Source organism: Eumetopias jubatus, unplaced genomic scaffold, assembly GCF_037043125.1.
Source record: "Eumetopias jubatus isolate StellerSeaLion01/CBP00866 unplaced genomic scaffold, mEumJub1_p1.0 scaffold_16, whole genome shotgun sequence".
Lineage (NCBI taxonomy): Eukaryota > Metazoa > Chordata > Mammalia > Carnivora > Otariidae > Eumetopias > Eumetopias jubatus.
In genome coordinates, this window is record NW_028274822.1 from 67353895 (window position 1) to 67375928 (window position 22034).

General features: G+C 47.5%; 1 protein-coding gene across 3 annotated transcripts in view; it reads left to right on the forward strand.

Moving 5' to 3' along the window:
• The window catches only part of SMARCB1 (SWI/SNF related BAF chromatin remodeling complex subunit B1), a 36952-nt gene that overhangs the window by 7655 nt on the left and 7263 nt on the right, over positions 1–22034 (forward strand). For all 3 annotated transcript variants that reach the window (XM_028095501.2, XM_028095502.2, XM_028095503.2), the window contains exons 4-7: positions 2560–2697; positions 4767–4894; positions 14344–14510; positions 20970–21160. In XM_028095501.2, the coding sequence (XP_027951302.1) occupies positions 2560–2697; positions 4767–4894; positions 14344–14510; positions 20970–21160 (624 nt within the window). The remainder of the gene's footprint in view (positions 1–2559; positions 2698–4766; positions 4895–14343; positions 14511–20969; positions 21161–22034) is intronic.

The window sequence follows — 22034 nt, forward strand, 5'->3', positions numbered from 1 at the left end:
CATGCATTTAGATGCGCAAAACCCTGGGGACACTGAAGGGGGGGGAAGGAGGGTTATTGTTTTGAGTGATGTGGTTATGGAAAAATCATTTCTTTCTAGATTTTCTTTCAACTTTACTCTTGGGTCGTTTTTATAATCCTCCCCCCACCCTCACCTAAAGGTGACACACATCCCACTTGGCCAGTGTTAGAGATGTGTGCTCTGCAGATTCCTCTTTCCCCGAGGGATGTGGTAAGAACATAAGGATGGCTAGACTTTCCTAGGGAAGTGGCAGAAGGAAATCATGTACATATGGCTGGGGCTTTCAAGTCTGCACATGTCAGCCAGGAACCTTTTATGGGGCAGTAAACACTTCTTGATGAGACTTCATACTTCATACAAACACTTCATATGAGCAACAGCTGAGGGAATAGAGTACTGTAGTTACCCCAGAGCCCAAAACTACTGAGAGGCGGGCACCTGAGTAGCTTCGTTGGTTAAGTGGCCGACTCTTGGTCTCAGCTCAGGGCTAGATCTCAGGGTCGGGAGTTCCAGCCCTGCATTGGGCTCCATACTGGACATGGCCTACTTTAAAAAATAAATAAACTGCCGGGAGGGTTGGGAGTAGAGGTTGAGTGAAGCTGCTTTCCTTGGGCCCTGTGCTCAGGAAGTGCCTTCCCACTGCCCAGTCAGCTCCACAGGAGGACTGGCATGCCCCCTCGTCACTGGAAAGGTAGGGCAGAGGCTGGATATGCCCTCTTGGGCAGACTTACGTGTAGCAGAAGAAAGTTTGAATCCCGCCAGATTCTCAGATTTAGTGTCTGGCTTCCTCGCCGTGTCTGGGACAAGATTTGCACGCTCCTTGAGACAGCTACCTGACAGGGGCGTGGCACAGCTGCCCAGGCCTGGGAATGAGCGAGATCTCTGCTGAGATAAGGCAGGATTTTTCGGGCAGAGGGGGAACCTCAATGCCAGCTCTAGGAGGCTCGGGAAAGAGGTGGTGGTCTCGACCTGAGGTTCCCAAATACAGGCCCTGCTGCACCAGCATTGCCCAGGGAAGTTGTAAAGAACTTGTATTCCTGGGCCTTCCTCAGGCTCGGAGATTTCCTACCAGAAATTTTGCACTCTTAACGTGAGTCTGTGTAGCCAAGATTCGAAACCACTGACCCAGCTGGACTGTGGTAGGGGACCCCAGCCTTGCTGTCCTGTAAGCCCTGCCCAAATTAGTTCCACGTTCCTCCTTCTCCCAGGCCTCTGGTATGTGTTAAGGCCGGTCATCAGATGAGAGTAAGATGTGGGTATGGGGGACTTGACAGAGTTCCAGCCGAGTTTGGTACTGTACATCTCTCCCTGCCCCACCCTCAGAAAAGGGGCACTCTGGAACTGGAGACGCAGGTGGCCCCAGCTTTAGAAGAGGAAAGAGTCAAAGGGCCTGGGGCCTGGCAGGTCATGGCCACTGCTTCTGCCTTCCACCACCCCATAGAAAGAAGGGCTGCCAGCCGCGTTTCCCCACCCCTCCTGTGGGGACACGGATGGGAGGTAAATCGCGCAGTTGCTGTCATGTTCTCTGAACGGTAGCCCACAGTTATTGAAGGAGATGTGGTGTGGGTGTTGGGATATAAAAGCAAATGACACACAGTCAGCGCTGCCCTCACGTTGCTCAGACTCACTAGGGAAGGTGGCCCTGAGGATGATAAAGTGATACACAGGGCATAGTGGGAACCCGAGCACTTGTCTTTTAAACCAACCCAGCCCTGGAGCCTTGGTTTAAAATAGCCTTTTGGTATTTTCCTGGTAGTAAGAGGAACCTATAAGTTGCAGAGAAGAGTGAGCCCTTTTATGGTATGCTATTTGCTTTGAGCCTCACTTTATAGAAAGTTTTCACTAACACAGCTTCTCCTCAGCCCTTCTGGTCTGGAAACCTGGAAGCCAGAAGCATTGCCTTGTCCATCTCAAGCTGGCCTGTGTACCTAAAAGATTAGTCTGATCTTGTCTCTCCCTTCTTCCAACTCCTCGGGGACTCCTAGTTGCCTGCCGAGTGCAGTCATTTCTCACGGAGCATGCCAGCCCTAGGATCGGGACCCTCTCCTTGTCCCGCCTCTCCAGCCCCAGCCAAGCCCACAACTTATCCAAGCCTCCTCTCTGCTGCCACCTGTGCACTTCCAGAAATGCCCTACCCCCCACTCCCAGTGAGCCCCAATTCAGTGCATAAGGCCCCACTCCAGGGTCTGCTTCCCTGGGAAGCCTCCTCCTCATGTGCATTCCCTGCAGAGGGGATAATGCTTCCATGGAGTCATGCCTAGCACATACCGTGTTATACTGCGACTCGTGTGCTGGGCTGGGCGCTGTTCTGCTGTGTCTGGGGCCGCTCTGCACCCTTCCCCTAGCACGGGTGCCTCTGAATGGGTGCCAGTGGGAGCCTCAGGAGTAGATACATGCAGAATCTGGGGTGCTTAGGGGTCCCCACAGGGTCCTGGAGCCTGGCAGGGGTGCAGTGGGTGTCAACTGACCATGACTTGGAGGCTGATCGCCAGTAGTGGGCTCCTGGACTGAGCAGGGGCATTTCTCGTGTCTCCCCAGGGAACAGAAAGCCAAGAGGAACAGCCAGTGGGTGCCCACCCTGCCCAACAGCTCCCACCATCTGGACGCTGTGCCCTGCTCCACGACCATCAACAGGAACCGCATGGGCCGGGACAAGAAGAGAACCTTCCCTCTGTGGTGAGTATGCCTCACCCCCCCCCCCCGGATTCCACCTCAGTTTTAGCCTCTTCCCTCTGCCTTGACCTTGTGTTCCCTAAAACACTATGCTGCCTTCTTGAAACTGTCCCCTTGGCTTCTGGAACAGCCAGTCTCCGGCTCACTCCAGCCCCGGGCCCTGCCTGCTTTATTCTCGCCGCTCTCTCCTGTGTCCCCAGCGCCTCCAGTGGTGCTCCTGAAGGTGCAGCCCTTGGATCTTGTGGTTTGAGACGCCATCCCACTGAGATCCCTACTGTTAGTTCCATGTGGCCTCTGGAGCACATCACTGCAAGCTGGGTGGCTTAAAACAACACAAATCTATTTCTACGGTTCTGGGGGCAGGAGTTTCAGTGCAGCAAAATCAGGGTGTTGGCTGGACCCCACTCCCTCTGGAGGCTCTCGGGGGGAAGCTGTTCCTGCCTCTTCTGGCCTCTGGTCGCTTCCAGCATTCCTGGGCTTGTGGCTGCATCACCAGTTTGTGTCTCAGTGGATCACAGGGCCTCCTCCTCTAGTGTATGTGAAATGGCCCTGTCTTCTTTTAAAACGACACTTGTGATGTGATTCAGGGTTACTTGCAGAATCTTCTCCTCTTAAGATCCTTAATTACATTTGCAAAGTCCCCTCTCCCGCTTTTTGCCATATAATGGTCACAGGTTTTAGGGATTAGCACTGGATATCTTTTGGGAGGCATTTTTTCAAGTTTCCACTTTCACCTCTGCAGCCCAGCCTCACCCCTACATGCTGTCCTCGGGTGTCCGTCACACACTGCTTGCAGACTTGTCCAACTCAGGACACAGTAATCCCATCCTTCCTGCGCTCAGCCTGAAATCCCAGAACTTCCTCCTTCTCATGCCACAGAGCTAGTCTCAGCAGATTCCCTTCTCAGCGTGCCAAGTGTCTGGAATTGGACCGCCCTTGGCCAGCCCCCACTCAGGTGTGGGCTCCCTTGCCCAGGGCAGATGGTACCACTCCTGTCGCAGGTCTTCCAGATACCCTGTCACGTGTCCACCAGGGAGTCCTCACAGCGGCCACCGCTCTCTGGCTTCTTCTCTTGCCACCCTCACTCACCCTCAGGCCCATGAGCCTCCACGCTGCTTTCAGAGCCACCCAGAAGCTTCTGCCCTTGGAGTTCCCTCTGCCAAGAACTCACTCCTTGCCACCGTCCACATGGCTGAACCCCTTCTCCCTCTTCCTTCCCATCAGTATTTGAATGTCCCTTTCCCAGAGCTGCTTCCCCCTCTTTAGAATGGCCACTCCTGTCCCTTTCCCTGTCCATGCTTCCCAGAGCATTGGTGTCTGGCATGCAGTGTGTTTTCCTCATTGGTTTGTCTGTCATCTGTGCCCCTCCTGAGAGCAGGTCTCAGCCCTCTGTATTCCACAGACACCCTTAGGGTCCCCTTACCGCCGGCATTCCCCCATCTGCCTTACCAGTCCAACCTGTTCCCTCTTTGTCTGCCTACAATACAGATATGACCACAGAACTGCCTTGCTCTGGGTTCTCCTGGGGCTCCCTCAGGGTAGAAGCTGGATTCTGTAGCCTGAGGTGGAGAAGCATGGGTACCTGGACACCCTGTAGCATCTCTGCGTCCTCCACGCTGCTCTCCTCCCCCCGCCAAAGTGCACCCTGCCTTCGGTGCTCTTGCTCTCGATCCCTCAACAGCTCCTCACCGCTCTTGCCCCTTGGCTTTTGCTCAAGTATTTCCTCTTCTGGAAATACCCTTCCTTTCCTGCAGTTTTCTGTGAAAGTTCAGCCTGCTTTGGGACTTAAATCTCCTTTCCTTTGGGATGCGTCAAGGTCATCTCTCACTGCCCAAGGCTGCAACTCCCTCTCCCTTCCCTGTGTGCCCTTGAAGTGTGGAGCTCTGCCCCTGTGGCTGCAGGACCCCTGCTGGCTCGTCTCTGCTGGCTCAGCCCTTAGTTGACAAGTCGCCATAAGAAGTGGGCTTTTCCCCTCTCGCCAGACTTGCAGTGACCAGCAGTGCAGAGAGGGAGGCCCTGAGCGTGGAGACCCACAGCACCCCCTGCTGACTTTGCTGCCACTTCACTTCCAGCTTTGATGACCACGACCCAGCTGTGATCCATGAGAACGCATCCCAGCCTGAGGTGCTGGTCCCCATCCGGCTGGACATGGAGATCGACGGGCAGAAGCTTCGAGATGCCTTTACTTGGAACATGAATGGTATGTGGGTGGTTGGGCTGCGCGCAGCCCAGGGCCGGCTACGGTGCGAACAGTCCTTTTTGTTGCCTGCTGCTCGTTGGGATCCTGGACTCTGAATGCGACATTCAGAGCCTCATGGCGTAGATGGGGAGGGTGTGGACTCTGGGTTCAAATCCTGCTTCTGCCCCCATTTCCTGTGGGTTGGGCACATGAGCCTCAGGTTCCTTCCTCTCCCAGTGAGCTTGGGTGGGTCAGGGGCCAGTCACGATGCAGGCTGTCTGTCCACAGAGCTCGATGATGACCTTGATGCTGCTTAGACCAGTTTGGGGGCATGGCCCTCCACGCATCTCCCATCAGCCCTGTGCACCCCTCTGGTCTTTCACGGTGCTGTGTGTATGTGCTCTTACCTCTCTCAGCCCCTCGAGGTCTGCCCTCACTCTGTTCTTCCTCTTCCCATCCTCGCTCTATAAGTCCTGGGTCAGGTGCCTGCTCTTGCCTCTCTCCCCAAATCTGAGCATGACTCTGTGCAAATGAGCAAGCGAAAGCATAGGGGATGTTCTCCAGAGCGTTTCGTCCGTATCCCATTCAGGAAAGAGGATTGCACCTGTGTTTATTTTTTCTTTATTGTTTTCCTGAATCTTTCAGACTTTCTGCAACAAGCACATTATTTATATTCAGACCAAAACCAAACAACAACAATGAAAAAGCCCCAGTGAGTATCATTTTTAAATGAAGAAAAGTTGAGAATCCCCGGAATCTCCCCGTCCCTACTAGTAGTTTCCCTGCCCGTCACTTGCACGTGCAAACATATTTAACAGAGTTGTAGTTATAGTGCAAGTATAGTTTTATTTTTCTTCGCTTAGAAGTATCTTCCTGGTTTCTCTGGGCTTCATAATTGGCGCACAATTTTCTGATGAGTTGTAGTGCCTCTGTTTGCTAGAACTCCTTCTGCTATTAGACGTTTCCAGGGCAGAGAACATAATCGGTAACAACTTTTTTCTCCCAGAGGGGATTTCCTCAGGGAGGAACGTGTGTAGTTCTTGATACGTGGTTGCCTGGAACTTTCTGGAGGCATTAGCCTGCTTCCTTTGGTCATGTCCTGGCACTTGAGTCCAAGGGCCTCTGCCCAGCTCTGGGAACAAGGCCTGAGAGCCGGGTGCCTGTCCTCCAGGGCCCACAGGTTAGCTGGTGAGAGAGGATGTGGCCAAGGGGAGATGTGGTGAGGGGTTCCAGGACTTTGTGATGAGTGTAGACAGGGCAGGCGTGGTGCATTGGTGATACTCCAACATGGGCACAGGACAGCTGATGAGCGCCAGGCGGTGGCCTGTGCCGCACATTTCTGTTACACCGTTCTCTGCTGATCTCAGCTGGCGTTTGTTAGAGTTAATTATTAATTCATCTTTCTCTCCCCCCATTTCAATCCCTTAAGGTCAGGGAGCATGTTTTTTATCACTGCTTTTATTACAACATTTAGCGTAGAACCTGGCCGTAGGCCATGGCATAGGAACTTAGCTGTTCCAGTTGACTCCCTACATGTATTAGCATGTTACTTTTCTTTTGAGGAACATGTAGAAAGCTCAGACTATTTATACTCCCACCCTAGTCCAGAAGGGATAAGGCATCTTACGTGAGAATGCTTGGTAGGAAAGAACAAAGCAAATGCAAAAGATGTTGTGAGGAAAAATCGGATGAAGCGGAAAATGAAACGAGAAGATAGCAAATGAAGCCAGTGCTCTGGGCCATATTCACAGTTGAGTAGGCGTACGTTGTGAGGGCAGGGCATGACGCTCGGACCTTTAGAACCAGGCAGAGAGCGACAGGATGATCGGTTCTGCAGTTCCCAGTGTGGTCAAGATGAGCAGCCACTCATGGCTCAGAAGTGACAAAATCATACACAGTACTTGAATCCAGGAGAACCTCTCCCTCTGGCCCTCAGGAGGAGGACACAGTATAATTCAGTGAAGACCTATATCTTTCTGGGAACCCTGCCATGAGTTTCTCCAGGCTGTTCCTCAAAGGAGTCCTCCGGTAGCATACCATATCCCCCATGAAGTATAATTTGGTACAAACCCTTGGAGAACCAAAATAATTTTGTTCTGTGAACTCTTCCTCAGCCCACAGTGGTATTTAGCATATCTAAGAGCTGTAATTCTTAACTGGTGGTTAGGAAGCTGTGCCCCTGCCATGAGAGTTAAAATTGCATGTTCAAAATCGCTGGTGTTTTTCGTGGTCGTATCTAATTTACTTTGAAATTTCAAGTAACCATAAAGGTGGGTGTGAGACATTTTATCACAAAGGGACTAAAAATATTGAGCGGCATGAATGAACTACATGTCCTTCAGAACCAAGACATTCTTCATAACCAGGATTTGTCTCCAACAAACTTTGGGAAGGTATCTGTTAACAACGAGTTCAAGGTTATCTTCTCTTAGAAGGACATGAAAGAGAGCTTATCTGTGAGTTGCTGGTGAAGTATGACATTATCTGTCTCAATAGCAGCCTCCTTGGGGTATGTTGAAATCCTCCAGAAAGGATGAGCTGCTGAACAAGAACACATGGATGTCAGTATGGCCCCACCAGGGGTTGAGGGGATCCCAAGGCAGGGCCCTGAGCTGCCTCAGGAGAAGGTGTGGAATCTGCTCCTGCACCCAGGCCAGGGGTGACCCGGGCCCTGCAGGTTAACTCTGTAAGGCATGGCTACAGGAAGCAGGTTCCAGAGATTTGTGTCCATGTGTTCACTTTGGATGCCTAAAGTCCCCAAATGACAGATTCAGGAAGCTGAGTGGATTCCAGCAATATAAACCCAAGGAAATCCATGCCAAGATTCGTCATAGTTGAACTTCTGAAAACTAAACAAAGATCTTGAGAGCCAAGAAAAAGAACACCTGACTTAGAGGGAAAGACCTGGGATGACAGCAGATTTCTCATCCAAAACCACAGAGGCTGGAGGAAATGGCACATGGTTTTTCAAGACTGCCAATCTTGAATCTTACACCCAGTAAAAATACCCTTCAGGAATGAAGTGGAAATCCTCAAATGAAGGAATACTATCGTCTTTAGACCTAACCTAAAAAAAGGGAGATGATAGGGTGCCTGGGTGGCTCATTCAGTTATGTGTTTGCCTTCGGCTCAGGTCATGATCCCAGAGTCCTGGGATTGAGCCCTGCATCAGGCTCCCTGTTCAGTGGGGAGTCTGCTTCTCCCTCTGCCCCTCTCCCTGCTCGTGCTCTCACTCGCTCCCTCTCAAATAAATAAAATCTTTTAAAAAAAAGAAAGGGAGATGATAAAAGAAACTGGAACATCAGGAAGGAAGAAAGAATACGATAAGCAAACATACGGGTAAATATAATCTTACTTTCACCTCTTGAGATTTCTAAATTACTTTTAGTAGTTGAAGCAAACGTGGTAATGCTGTCTGATTGGTTCTAAATGTATGTAGAGGAAATTTTTTTTTAATTTTTTTTTAAGATTTTATTTATTTATTAGAGAGAATGAGATAGAGAGCATGAGGGGGGGGAGGGTCCGAGGGAGAAGCAGACTCTCTGCTGAGCAGGGAGCCCGATGCGGGACTCAGTCCCGGGACTCCAGGATCATGACCTGAGCTGAAGGCAGTCGCTTAACCAACTGAGCCACTCAGGCGCCCTGTAGAGGAAATAGTTTAAGATACTTACATTATAAATGAGGAAATGTAAAGGGACATGATGAGAGGTACGGTTTCTGTACTTCACTTGAATTGGTAAAAATGAAGAAACCAGTAGACTGGTAAGTTATGTGTATATGATGTTATATAGAGAAGGACACTTAAAAATTCTACACAAAGAGATATATTCAGAAATACTGTAGATAAATTGAAATGGAGTCCTAAAAAGTGTTCAAGTAACCCACAGGAAGGTAAAAAACGAAAACAGGAAAAACAAAAACAAAGTGGCAGATGTAGGACTTAATAGGTCAGTAATTACCAGTTAAAAAAAGCAGAGATTCTCAGAGTGCATTTTTTTTTTTTTAGGATTTTATTTGTTTATTTGACAGAGAGAGACACAGTGAAAGAGGGATCACAAGCAGGCGGAGTGGGAGAGGGAGAGAAGCAGGCTTCCCACTGAGCAGGGAGCCCAGTGTGGGGCTCGACCCCAAGACCCTGGGACCATGACCCAAGCTGAAGGCAGATGCTTAATGACTGAGCCACCCAGGCGCCCCCAGAGTGCATGGTTTTTAACACTTCGTTTTTTAAAGTAACCCCTACACCCAACATGGGGCTCGACCTCACAACCCTGAGATCAAGTCGCATGCTCCAAGAACTGAGCCTGCCAGGCACCCCTGGCAGAGTGCATTTTTTAAATGACCCAATGATATATTATCTATAAGAAACTTACTTCAAATATAATGATTAGGTAGGTTGGATGTAAAGTCATAGGAAAAGATACATTATGCAGGCATTGATCAGAAGAAAGCAGAAACAGTAGCATTAGTATCAGATAAAGCAGACTTAAGAGCAAAGCAAATTACCACAGGTAGAGAGATTAAATACAGTAGTACCCCCTTGTCCACAGGGAATATGTTCCAAGGCCCCCAGTGGATGCATGAAACTGCAGGTAATGCCAAATCCTATATATATTATGTTTTTTTTTTTAAGCATTCCTACTTATGGTAAAGTTTAGCTTATAAACTAGGTACAGTAAGAGATTAACAATAACAGGACAATTATAACAATACTGTAATAAAAGTTGTATGAACGTGGTCTCTCTGAAAATATCTTAGTGTACTGTATTCACCCTTGTTTTTGTGACGATAGGAGATGATAAAATGCCTACGTGATGAGATGAATTGAGGTGTAGGATTAGCCTACTGTGATCTTCTGATGATACATCAGAAGGAGGATCATCTGCTTCCAGACCAAAGTTGGCTACAGATAACAGGCTGTGAAAAGCAAAGCCATAGATAAGGGTTGGGGGGACTACTTCAATGATAAAAGGGTCAGTCCACCAAAAAGACATAGCAATCCTAAGTATGTATGCACCAAACAGCAGAGCTGGGAAAGATGTGAACCAAAAACTGATAGAACTGAAAGGAGAAACAGACAAATCCACAATTATATTGGAGACTTTGACATCTCTCTATCTCAACAACTGAGAATAACTAGACAGAAAATGAGCAAGATGATATAAACCCAACAACACCATCAACCAACAGTATCTGGCATTTATAGAACACTCTGTCACAGCAAAATACATATTCTCTTTAACTTCATGTGGGACATATACCATACAAACCATGTCATGGGTCATAAAACAAATGTCAACAAATTTAAAAGAATTGAAATTTTAAATTATGTGTTCTTCAACCAGAATGGACGCAAATGCTTGTTAGCTAAATAACGCATTTCTAACTAATTCATGGTTCAAAGAGGAAATCTAAAGGGAAATAAATGTATACATCGACCTGAATGAAAATATCACATACCAAAATTTGTAGGATATAGCTCAAGTAGTACTGACAGGGTAATTTGTAGCATCAGTGTTTACAGTAGAAAAGTTTGAAATCTATAAGCTCCCACTTTAAGAATTGAGAAAAAGAAAAGCAAAATGAAACCAAAGTGAGCAGAAGGCAGAGCATAAGAGAGCAGAAATCAGTGAAATTAAAAACAGAAAAACAGTGGAGAAATTTAATGAAATACAGCTGATAATTTGAAAAGCTCAGTAAAGCTGACCTAGCAGGACTGACAACAAAAGATGAAAACAAAAATTATCAAATTCAGGAATGAAATGGGCTATCACTACAGACCCTGTGGATATCAAAAGGGAGTACCACAAAAGCTCTACACACATAAATTTGACAATTTAGACAAAATGGAGCAATTTCTTGTAAAGCATATGCTACCACAGTTCACTCAGTATCAAATAGATAATTTGAGTTGCCCTATCACTATTAAGAAATATGATTCATAATTTAAAAACCACCCCAAAAGGAGATTTCCAGGCACAGATGGTGGCTCTGGAGAATTTTACCAAACATTTAAAGAAGAATTAACATCAATTCTCTGAAGTCTTTTCCAGAAAATAGAAGTGGGAACACTTCCCAATGAATTTTACTTTTTTTTCCCCAGTGCATTTTATAAGGCTTGTATTACCTTGATAATCAAAACTAAAGACGGTACAGAAAAAGTAAACTATAGGCCAGTATCCTTAATGATTATAGACATAAATCCCCCCCCCCCTTTTTTTAAGTAGGTTTCATGCTCAGTGTGGAGCCCAACGCAGGGCTTGAGCTCACAACCCCAAGATCAGGAACTGAGCTAAGATCAAGAGTCACACACTTAACCAACTGAGCCACCCAGGCACCAGGACACATAAATCCTTAACAAAGCATTAGCAAACAGAATTCAGCAATATATAAAAAGAATTACACACCATGACTCAAGTAGGGTTCATTACTCCAGGGATGCAAATCTAGTTAAATATTTGAAAATTGATCAACATAATCCACCATATTAACAGACTAAAGAAGAAAAACCAGATGATATCAATTTGATGCAGAAAAACTAACAAAATACTCATTCTTGATTAAAAACTTTAAGAAAAATGGGAATAGTGGGAAACTACTTCAATTTAATAAAGAGTATCTACAAAATATCCTATAGCTAACATATTTAATGGTAAGAGACTGGACGCTTTCTGCCTGTGATCAGGGACAAAGCAAAGATGTTTGCTCTCATCACTCTTGTTCCCAGCCAGTGTAGTCAGGCAAGAAAATCAAATAAAAAACATACAGATCAGAAAGAAAGAAATTCAACTGTCCTTGTTTGGGGGCGCCTGGGTGGCTCAGTCAGTTGGGTGGCCGACTCTTGATTTTGGCTTGGGTCATGATCTTGGGGTCCTGGGATTGAGCCCCATGTTGGGCTCTGCACTCACTGGGGATTTTGCTTCAGGATTCTCTAACTCTGCCCCTCCCTCTGCTCACACACTCTCTCGCTCTCTAAAATAAATCTTAAAAAATAAATAAGTAAACTGTCCCTATTTGTAGATGACATGATTGCCTACATAGAAAATCCCAAGAGAGGGACGCCTGGGTGGCTTAGTCGGTTAAGCGGCTGCCTTCGGCCCGGGTCATGATCCCAGGGTCCTGGGATCGAGTCCTACATCGGGCTCCTTGCTCAGCAGGGAGCCTGCTTCTCCCTCTCTCTCCCTCTGGCTTGTGCTCTCTGTCAAATAAATAAAGTCTTAAAAAAAAAAAAAATTCCAAGAGATCTACAAAAAATCCTGCTAACACTAATGATTGAGTTCATCATAGGATACAAGATAAACATGCAAAAATCAATTGTATTGTATTGGGGCGCCTGGGTGGTTCAATTATTAAGCGGCTGCCTTATGAACCATACAAACCATGTCATGGGTCATAAAACAAACATCAGCAAATTTAAAAGAATTGAAATTTTAAATTATGTGTTCTTCAACCAGAATGGACGCAAATGCTTGTTAGCTAAGTAACACATTTCTAACTAATTCACGGTCCTGGGATCAAGCCCTGCATCGGGCTCCCTGCTTGAAGGGGAGCCTGCTTCTCCCTCTCCCACTCCCCCTGCTTGTGTTCCCTCTCTCGCTGTGTCTCTCTCTGTCAAATAAATAAAATATTTTTTAAAAGATCAATTGTATTTCTATGTACTATTGGTGAACACATGGACACTCAAAAATACATTACCATTTGGGGCACCTGGGTGGCTCAGTCATTAAGCGTCTGCCTTCGGCTCAGGTCATGATCCCAGGGTCCTGGGATCGAGCCCCGCATCGGGCTCCCTGCTCCGCGGGAAGCCTGCTTCTCCCTCTCCCACTCCCCCTGCTTGTGTTCCCTCTCTTGTTGTGTCTCTGTCAAATAAAATCTTTAAAAAAAAAAAAATACATTACCATTTATATTCACTCAATAAGAAAAGGGATAATTTGGGGGCACCTGGGCAGTGCATTTGGTTGAGCAACCAATTCTTGGTTTTGGCTCGGGTCATGATCTCAGGGTCGTGGCATTGGGCTCCATGTTTAGTGCAGAGTCTGCTTGGGATTCTCTCTCCCTCTGCCCCTGCCCCCCACCCCATGCACATGCGAATTCTCTGTCTCTAAAAATAAATAAATCTTTAAAAAAAGAAAAGCAATACTTTGGTGTAAATCTAATAGACATGTATAGGACTTGTATGCCAAAAACTACAAAACACCAATAAAATTAATTAAAAAGATCTAAATAAATGGAAAGGCATACCATTTTTATGGATTAGAATACTCAAGATGTTAGTTCCCCTAAATTGATACACAAGTTGAATGCAATTCCTGTGAGAATTTCAGCAAAACTTTTTGTACATATAGACAAAATTGTCTAAAATTTATATGGAAAGGCAAAGGAACTAGAATAACTAAAGCAATTTTGAAAAAAAAAAGAATAAAGTAGGAGAATCCGTTTCCCCAGTCTCAGTCTTAATATATAGCAACAGTAATCAAGACTGCATATTAATCTATAATTACCTCACACTAAAAAGTTTAGTAACGTTCTGCACATTGTTTTCGTAGGGTGCTTCACATAGGGCACTTTAGCTCCATGCGGCAATCTCCGAAATTAACTATGCTTGCTTGCTATATGAGTTACTGATCATAGACTGGCTGAGTGTGTGTCCTGATGGTACTGTTAGGATGGCTGGTCTCTAGCCTTTCTGGGCTAGTGAGGAAATGGTGGGGTAAGTTGTTGAGCAGACCTGGTTCTTGATGATGTAATCATGCCATGTACCAATAAGGGGATTCATCCTTGACTTTCTTCTTGTCTGTGGCTCATCCCAGAAGTGGTGCGTGGCCATTAAATTTGGGTTACAACAACAGGGCAGAACAGAGAGAAAACATTTGACCACATGGGACCTTGCTGTAATCTGGCCAGTTGCAGATGGCCCCTGCAAGTTCATTCCTGGTATGGCTATACTTCCAGGATCCAGGGTCCATTTACATCTGCATATTTGTCACCTTGTTATGTGTGTGTGCTGCCCAGAGAGTCAGAAACTGAGAGAAGGTCCATAAAAAGCCACAAGCAGCCTACTATCTCAGGGATTTCTCTATTGGGGAGGAAGTTGGTGAATGATTGTGTGCCAGTGGGACACTGACCTCAAAGTGACTTACCTGGAAGCAGACTGTGCTGTTTTGCTCGGGCTTCCATATCAAAGTACCAGACTGGGTGGGTTAAACAACAGTTTATTTCCTCTCAGTTCTGGAGTCTAGAAGTCCCAGATCAAGGTATCAAAGGATTGTGTGTGTGGAATGAGGGCCAGAAGGGGGTGATGCTCGTCCTGTGATTCCTCCCCCAACCTCATGTCTGGGAGGGTCACCCTGAGTTATCAATCTTTGTTGGGGATGTCTAGCAGAGGAGGAAGGGGATGGGGCGGCTAGGGCCAAACATGGTGAAGTTAGGTCCTGTGATCAGTTGGCAATTCGTGCCCTTTCTCCTGATTTCAGAGAAGCTGATGACCCCTGAGATGTTTTCAGAAATCCTCTGTGATGACCTGGATTTGAACCCACTGACGTTTGTCCCAGCCATCGCCTCTGCCATCAGACAGCAGATAGAGTCCTATCCCACGGACAGCATCCTGGAGGACCAGTCAGACCAGCGTGTCATCATTAAGGTGGGCAGCTCTTCACCGTGCTCCGGGGTCTTCCTTGTCCTGGGTGGGTCACAGGGTGCTGAGAGTACATTGAGGCCTTGGACCGCCCTGGTTTTGGGGTCCATGCTGTGGGATTGGACTTCTGGAAGGCTGTCTTAAAAGTAGTATGTGGCTATTTACCCCAGGAAGGGTTGTGGGCTAATTTCTGATTTCTCTGAGTAAGAGATGTATTCTGGATGTATTTGGGGCACCGCCAGGTGTTGAACAGAGCCTGGGTGGTACAGAGGAGATGAAGCCAGCTGCCAGGCAGAGCAGGGAAGCCCATGGTGAGATGAACAGCAGTGCCACACTCTTCCTGTGGACTAGCTGGGTCAACCACATTTCCCACTGTCTATTAACCCACCTCAGTTCTGGAGGAAGATGCTGCCTTACCCGTTGTGTTACAGGTAAAGAGGTTGCCACATGGAGAGGTTACACATCACCTGCCCCATACTGCCCATACTGTCCAGCTGATGAGTGGTAGTGCTGAGATTTGGGTCTTAGGCCTGCCTGCTGCAGTGCCTGCTTGGTGTGAGTTATCATCTCATTGTGGCTTTGGTTTGTATTTCCATTAATTAGTGACATTGAATATCTATCATGTGCCTGTTGGTCAGTTGTAGATCTTTGGAGAAATGTGTGTTCAAGTTCTTTGCCTTTTTTTAATCAGATATTTTGTTCTTTTGTTGTTGAGTTTAACAAGTTCTTTATATATTGTCGATATCAATACCTTATCAGATATGTGATTTGCAAATATTTTGTCCCATTCTGTAGGTTGCCTTTTTACTCTTTTGATAGTGTCCTTTGATGCTTAAAAGTTTTTATTTTATGAAGTACAGTTTGTCGTTTCATTTGTTCCCTGTGCCCTTGGTCTCATATCTAAGAAATAACTGCTAAATCCAATGTCATGAAGCTTTTTTCTGTTTTCTTTTAATAGCTTTATAGTATCAGCTCTTATATTTGGGTCTTTCGTCCATTTTCAGTTAATTTTTGTAAATGGTGTTAGGTAAGGGTCCGACTTCATTCTTAAGGATGTGGCTGTCCTCTTTCCCCAGCATCGTCTGTGGGAATGACTGTCCTTCCCACATTGAGTGGTTGTGGCACCCTTGTCAAAAATCATTTACCTGGGGGCGCCTGGGTGGCTCAGTCGGTTAGGCGACTGCCTTCGGCTCAGGTCATGATCCCAGGATCCTGGGATCGAGCCCCGCATCGGGCTCCCTGCTCAGCAGAAAGCCTGCTTCTCCCTTTCCCTCTGCCTGCCCCTCTGCCTACCTGTGCTGTCTGCCTCTCTGTCAAATAAATAAATAAAAAATATCTTTAAAAAAAAATCATTTACCTGTATATTTGAGGGTTTATTTCTGGGATTTTGTTGCTCTATGTGTTTGTTTTTATGTCAGTACCACACTGTTTTGATTACTGTAGCTTCTTTTTTTTTTTTTTAAAGATTTTATCCATCTATTTGAGAGAGAGAGAATGAGAGATAGAGAGCACGAGAGGGAAGAGGGTCCGAGGGAGAAGCAGACTTCCCGCCGAGCGGGGAGCCCGATGCGGGACTCGATCCCGGGACTCCGGGATCATGACCTGAGCCGAAGGCAGTCGCTTAACCAACTGAGCCACCCAGGCGCCCATGATTACTGTAGCTTCTGAAATTAGGATGTGTGAGTCTTCCAACCTTGGTCTTCTTTTTCAAGATTGTTTTGATTCTTCAGGGTACTTTAGATTCAGTTTAAGTTTAAGATGGGTTTTTACTCTATTTCTGCAAAAAACATTCAAATTTTGATAGGGATTACAATGAATTTGTAAATTGATTTGGATAGTCTTGACATCTGAGTAATACTCAGTCTTCCAATCCATGAACATGGGATGTCTTTCCGTTTATTTATGCTTTCTTTAATTTCTTTGAGCAGTGTTTTGTAATTTTCGTTATATAAGTCTTTCATCTCTTTGGTTAATTCGTAAGTATTTTATTCTTTTTGATGCTGTTCTGCATAAAATTGTTCTCATAATTTTTTTTCAGATTGTTTATTGGTTAGTATATAGAAATGCAGCTGATAGTTATGTGTTGACTTTGTATCTTGTTGGTTTGCTGAATTTACTAGTTCTAACAGTTTTTTTGTGTAATCTTTAGGGTTTTCCACATACATATAAGATCATCATTTGTAAATAGAGGTAATTTTACTTCTTCTTTTCCAATTTGGATCCCTTTTATTTCTTTTTCTTACCTAATTTCTCTGGCTAGAAATTCCAATACTGTGTTGACTAGAAGTGGTTAGTTCCTGATCTTAAAGGAAACACTTTCTGGTTTTCACCATTGAATATGATGTTTGTTGTAGGTTTTTCATACATGGATTTTATTATGTTGAAGTAGTTTTTTTTCTTTTTGTAGTTTGTTGAGTGTTTTTATCAGGAAAGTGTTAAATGTTGTCAAATGCTTTTTCTGCATTGATTGAGGTCGTCATGTGGTTTTTCAGTCTGTTAATATGGTGTGTTACATTGGTCAGTTTTTGTATTGAACTATCTTTGCATTGCTAGAATAAATCCCACTTGGTCATGGTATATAATTCTATTAATATGCCACTAAATTCAGTTTGCTAGCATTTTGTTTAAGATTTTTACATCAAGTGTATAAGGAATATTGGTCTGTAGTTTTCCTTTCTTGTATCTGGCTTTGATATCGGGACAACGAATTATGAAGTATATTCTCTCCTCTTAAATTTTTTGGCAGAATTTGAAAAGGATTGGTGCTAATTCTTCTTTCAGTGTTTGGTAGAATTCGCCAATGAAGTCATTGGGATCTAGGGCTTTTCTTTGTGGGGAAGTTTTTGTTTACTCATTCAGTCTCCTTACTAGTTAATTTCTTTTTCATTTTCTTTTCTTTCCTTTTCTCTTCTCTTTTCTTTTTCCTCTCCTCTCTTCTTTTCTTTTTCCTTTCCTTTCCTTTCCTTTTTCCTTTTTCCTTTCTTTTTCCCTTAATGTTTTTCCTTTCCTTTCTTACGTGGAGCTTGAACTTGTGACCTAAGATAAAAAAAATTGTATGTTCTGGGGATGCCTGGGTTGCTAAGTCGGTTAAGTGTCTGCCTTCAGCTCAGGTCATGATCCCGGGGTCCTGGGATCAAGTTCCGCATTGGGCTCCTTGCTTGGCGGGGAACCTGCTTCTCCCTCTGCCTGCTTCTCCCCCTGCTTGTGCTCGCTCGCTCTTTCTCTGACAAATAAGTAAATAAAATCCTTTAAAAAAAAAAAGGCACCTGGGTGGCTCAGTCGTTAAGTGTCTGCCTTCGGCTCAGGTCATGAATCGGGCTCCCTGCTCAGTGGGAAGCCTGCTTCTCCCTCTCCCACTCCCCCTGCTTGTGTTCCTGCTCTCACTGTCTCTCTCTCTCTGTCAAATAAATAAATAAAATCTTAAAAAAAAAAAAAAAAGGCCTGTTCTACTGACTGAGCCAGCCAGATGCCCCACTGGTTAATTTTTTTGAGAGAAATACGAATCTTTTTCTTAACCCATTTTAGTTTCATATTATGGCCAACCAGCAGAAAAAGAGCCTGACTGAGAAAGAAGAGGAACTTCAAACAGAAATGGGAGCCTCACCTGCATTCTTCATGCCTAGCCTCTCACCTCTAAAGGATGGCCCTGAGGACTCTGCTCTGTGCCGAATCTTTGTCCTGTAACTGTAGTGGGAAAGTGGCCTCATGGAGTTAGCCACACCCACCAACATGCGGCCACGATCAGGGTCCTCATGAGTCTGACCAGCTGGCTTCCTGATACTTTTCTCAGAATTTTTTTTGTTTTAAATCCTGATGGAGCTTGTGGGCAGCCATACAGAAAGTTGTCAGGCAGTTGAGAATCTGCCAGGAGTTGCCACCATCTCTCCTGACCAGAGGCTTTCTTGGCTACTGGACAGCTGTGGGGCCCCTTCAGGCCCTCCATCCCACCTGTCATCCCCACCCCCAGGTTGGGTTTCTGCCCACCTCTGACGCAAGGGCTCGCTGGCACCAAGGTCGGACACAGCTGTGGCCCAGAGAAGTTTTGCTGCTATGGGACAGTGCTGTGTCTATCAGGTCAGAGCCCTCATGGGCATGGTGGCCTAGGGGACAGCACCCATCTTATAGGTGAGGAAACTGAAGGTCACACCCCAGGTTTGGGTCACAGGGACTCAAGGAGAGCTGGGTACTTCTATGAGGATATTCTTTGTTGTTTGGCTCCTGGGACATGGTGGAGGGCCAGGATCTTGGCCGCGATGGCACCTGAGGAGTGTCTCTCTTCACGAAGGGGTGCCTTAGTGCGGAGTGGCCATTTACAGATGTTCTTGGGGACTCTGGGACTACAGCCCAGACCTGGCTGCCTTTACCAGGGCACCTGGCGCAGGTTGGCTCTGCTCAGTCTCGGGGCTGGGAGGCTCAGTGTTTCTTACACGTCAAGCCATGAGGTTCTGCGGGGCTGACCGGGCCCATTCCGTGCAGGTGCATGTGGTGACAAGGGTTGGCGGTTGGGGAGATGGCTGGAGCCTGGCCCCAGTGCTGCATGCCTACTTAGGGGTCCTGGCCCTGCCTCGTCTCGGAGCCCACTCAGAGTCCAGCCACTCCTCGCCACCTCACCATGCCCACTGCTAGATGGCTCCCTCCAGCGGAGGTCTCAGTGGCAGTCAGTGTCTCTTCTCTGCTCAAAACACTCCCCAGGTCTTCCAGCCCCTTGTGGAGGCTGGAGCCCTTCGGACAGCCTCAGGCCCAGCTCTGCCCAGGACCCTTCTCTCCAAGGAGCCACAGGGCCTGCGCTCTTTGCCCATTCAGTTCTTCCTAAAATGCCGCCTCCCCAAGGGAGGCCTTCTTGGGCCTCCTGGCTAACGTGGCCTCCTGTGCACTTTCTATCCTTCCCCTCATTTTGTCTTTAGGACTTGGCCACACATGACAGGTACCATACATTCACATAATTAACTTCCTTAGGTATCTCTCCCCCAACTGGAATGTCAGCCCATGAAGACAGTGTTTAGTTGGTGGTACTAACCATTGCATTCCCTGTGCCTCTTCCTTAGTAGGCACACAATCTGTATTTTTGAGTAGAAGCAAGCATTAATGACCAGTTTTAACTGGCAGGGCACAGGCACCCCAGTCTGCACGGTGCTGCCTGGTGGCCAGGAGGACTCCTGCCGTTGCAACCGGGGCAGAGCTTGCTGGGGCTGTGTATGAACGGCTACACCGGTTGCTCCTATTTGGCCCTGTTTGATGTTTTTCTTTGGGCTGCCTGCTGCTTCCCATCTTTTTGGTCCCAGCATGCCCTCAGGGCTCACTGGGCATTCGGTTCCTATTAGGCCAAGAGGCAGCTCTTCTGGTTCCATTCTGTTAACCATCATTGGTCAGTTGCCCAGCGTGAGCAGAACACGGAAATGGGAAAGGACAGGGGGCTTGTTTGCAGAGAGTGAAAAGTGGTGTGCGGGGTCCAGAGGTGCAGGGCTTTGTGAACGGGGACAGGGAGTGGGGTCTCACGCTTCTCTGAGGGCAGCAGGGTAGGTCCTGAGCCGTGGCCACCCTGATCCTTGTCTTAAAAAGCTGAGCACGGGGGCACCTGGGTGGCTCAGTCAGTTAAGCGTCTGCCTTTGGCTTAGGTCATGATCCCAGGGTCCTGGGATCAAGTCCCACGTTGGACTTCCTGCTCAGCGGAGGGCCTGTTTCTCCCTCTCCCTCTGCTGCTCCCCCTGCTTGTCTTCTCTCTCTCTCTCTCTCTGTCAAATTAAAAACAAAAAAAAAAAACTGAGCACCCAGGGATAGTAGGGTGAACGGGCAGGTGCATTGTGGCCTGCTTACCTGGAGAGCAGCAAGCAGTGCTCCCAGCCCCATAGAGTCATAGGAAGGAGCCTTGTGGACACGGCGCCCAGTGAACACAGCCAGACCCTGATGAGTCCTTCCTGTTTCAGAGCAGGCCTGCTCATCTGTGGCGTGACGAGTAAAGATGGTGGTTCTGAGTGCAGGTGTAGGTGGGGAGCTCCTGGAGCTCAGGCTGTGTTCCGTCTTGGTCTGGGTGCTGCACAGGCAGGGCCCGGACTCTCTCCTGGTGGCAGGTTGCGTGTCAGCAGGGTGTCTGCTGGGAGCGTGGTAGGCGGGGCTGGCTGTGGGCCTCTGCTGCCCACCCAGGTTTTGAGGGCGCCTTTATGGGCTATTCAAGTGGGGTGTGCATCCGTGATCACACTTATTAAGTAAGATGGGTGACTGTGCCAGGTCTTGAGCCAGAGCCCCCTTGTGGCAGTCCCAGTACGTATGCGGTGTCATCTCCGTTTTCTGGATGGGGACCTGTGGCCAGAAGGACAAGGGCCAGCCCCTGTTCTCAGCTAGTAAGTTGTGGGCAGGGTCTGGCCTGGCCTGGTGACTCCCTAGTGGGCTGTCTCACCTCCTTGAGGCCTCCCGAGGTTGGGCGCCGTTCTGACTCCTCTCACTTGTGTTCTTTGGTTCTCGCCCCAGCTGAACATCCACGTGGGAAACATTTCGCTGGTGGACCAGTTTGAGTGGGACATGTCAGAGAAGGAGAACTCACCAGAGAAATTTGCCCTGAAGCTATGCTCAGAGCTGGGGCTGGGCGGGGAGTTCGTCACCACCATTGCGTACAGCATCCGGGGACAGCTGAGCTGGCATCAGAAGACCTATGCCTTCAGGTAGGAGACCACGTGAGCCCCGCCCTCATTCCTCTGCAGACGTGTTTTGGGGAAAAGATGGCTCCCTATGTGTGGTGACACTTTCGGGTCTCTCTGGAGCCTCAGCCGCTCAGCGGCCCTTTCTTGGCTCACTCCTCCTGCCTCATGTGTCTCAGTGGCAGGACTCCCCAACCTCATCACAGTGTGTCGGGGGGTGGCTCTAAGGGGGTGGTGTATCTGCCCACTCTGTACCCATGCCCCCATTGCAACTGCCCAGGGCTACACTTGGCTACCAGCAGCCCCTCTGCACCCTGCCGCCCCGCTGCCTCTGTACTCTCGCCCATACTCCTCCCCCTGTCAGGGACGGATCGCCCACCCCAGGAGCTGTCATCTGATGGACTTGCCTTCTATCTCAAACAAGGGCTGCTCCAAACAGCCCTCCCCAGCTCATGAGAGTCAAGGATCTCCAGCAGTTTCTTTCCTTTTTTTTTTTTTTTAAGATTTTATTTATTTATTTGATAGAGAGAGACACAGCGAGAGAGGGAACACAAGCAGGGGGAGTGGGAGAGGGAGAAGCAGGCTTCCTGCTGAGCAGGAAGCCCGATGCGGGGCTCAATCCCAGGACCCTGGGATCATGACCTGAGCCGAAGGCAGATGGTTAATGACTGAGCCACCCAGGTGTCCCCAGCAGTTTCTTTCTACTATTCTAGCTCGCCGTCATTAAGTCAGAGACCGGTCAAACACCCATGTTGGCTGGACCCCGACCTGGGGGCCATGAAAGATAAAGAGCCACATCCTGTTCCCTGAGCTCCTTTTCAGCCCTTGGGAAAGTGCAGTCTGGGGGTGGCGTGGAGTGTCCCTGCGTCAAAACAGGATGTTAGGATTTATTCTGCTC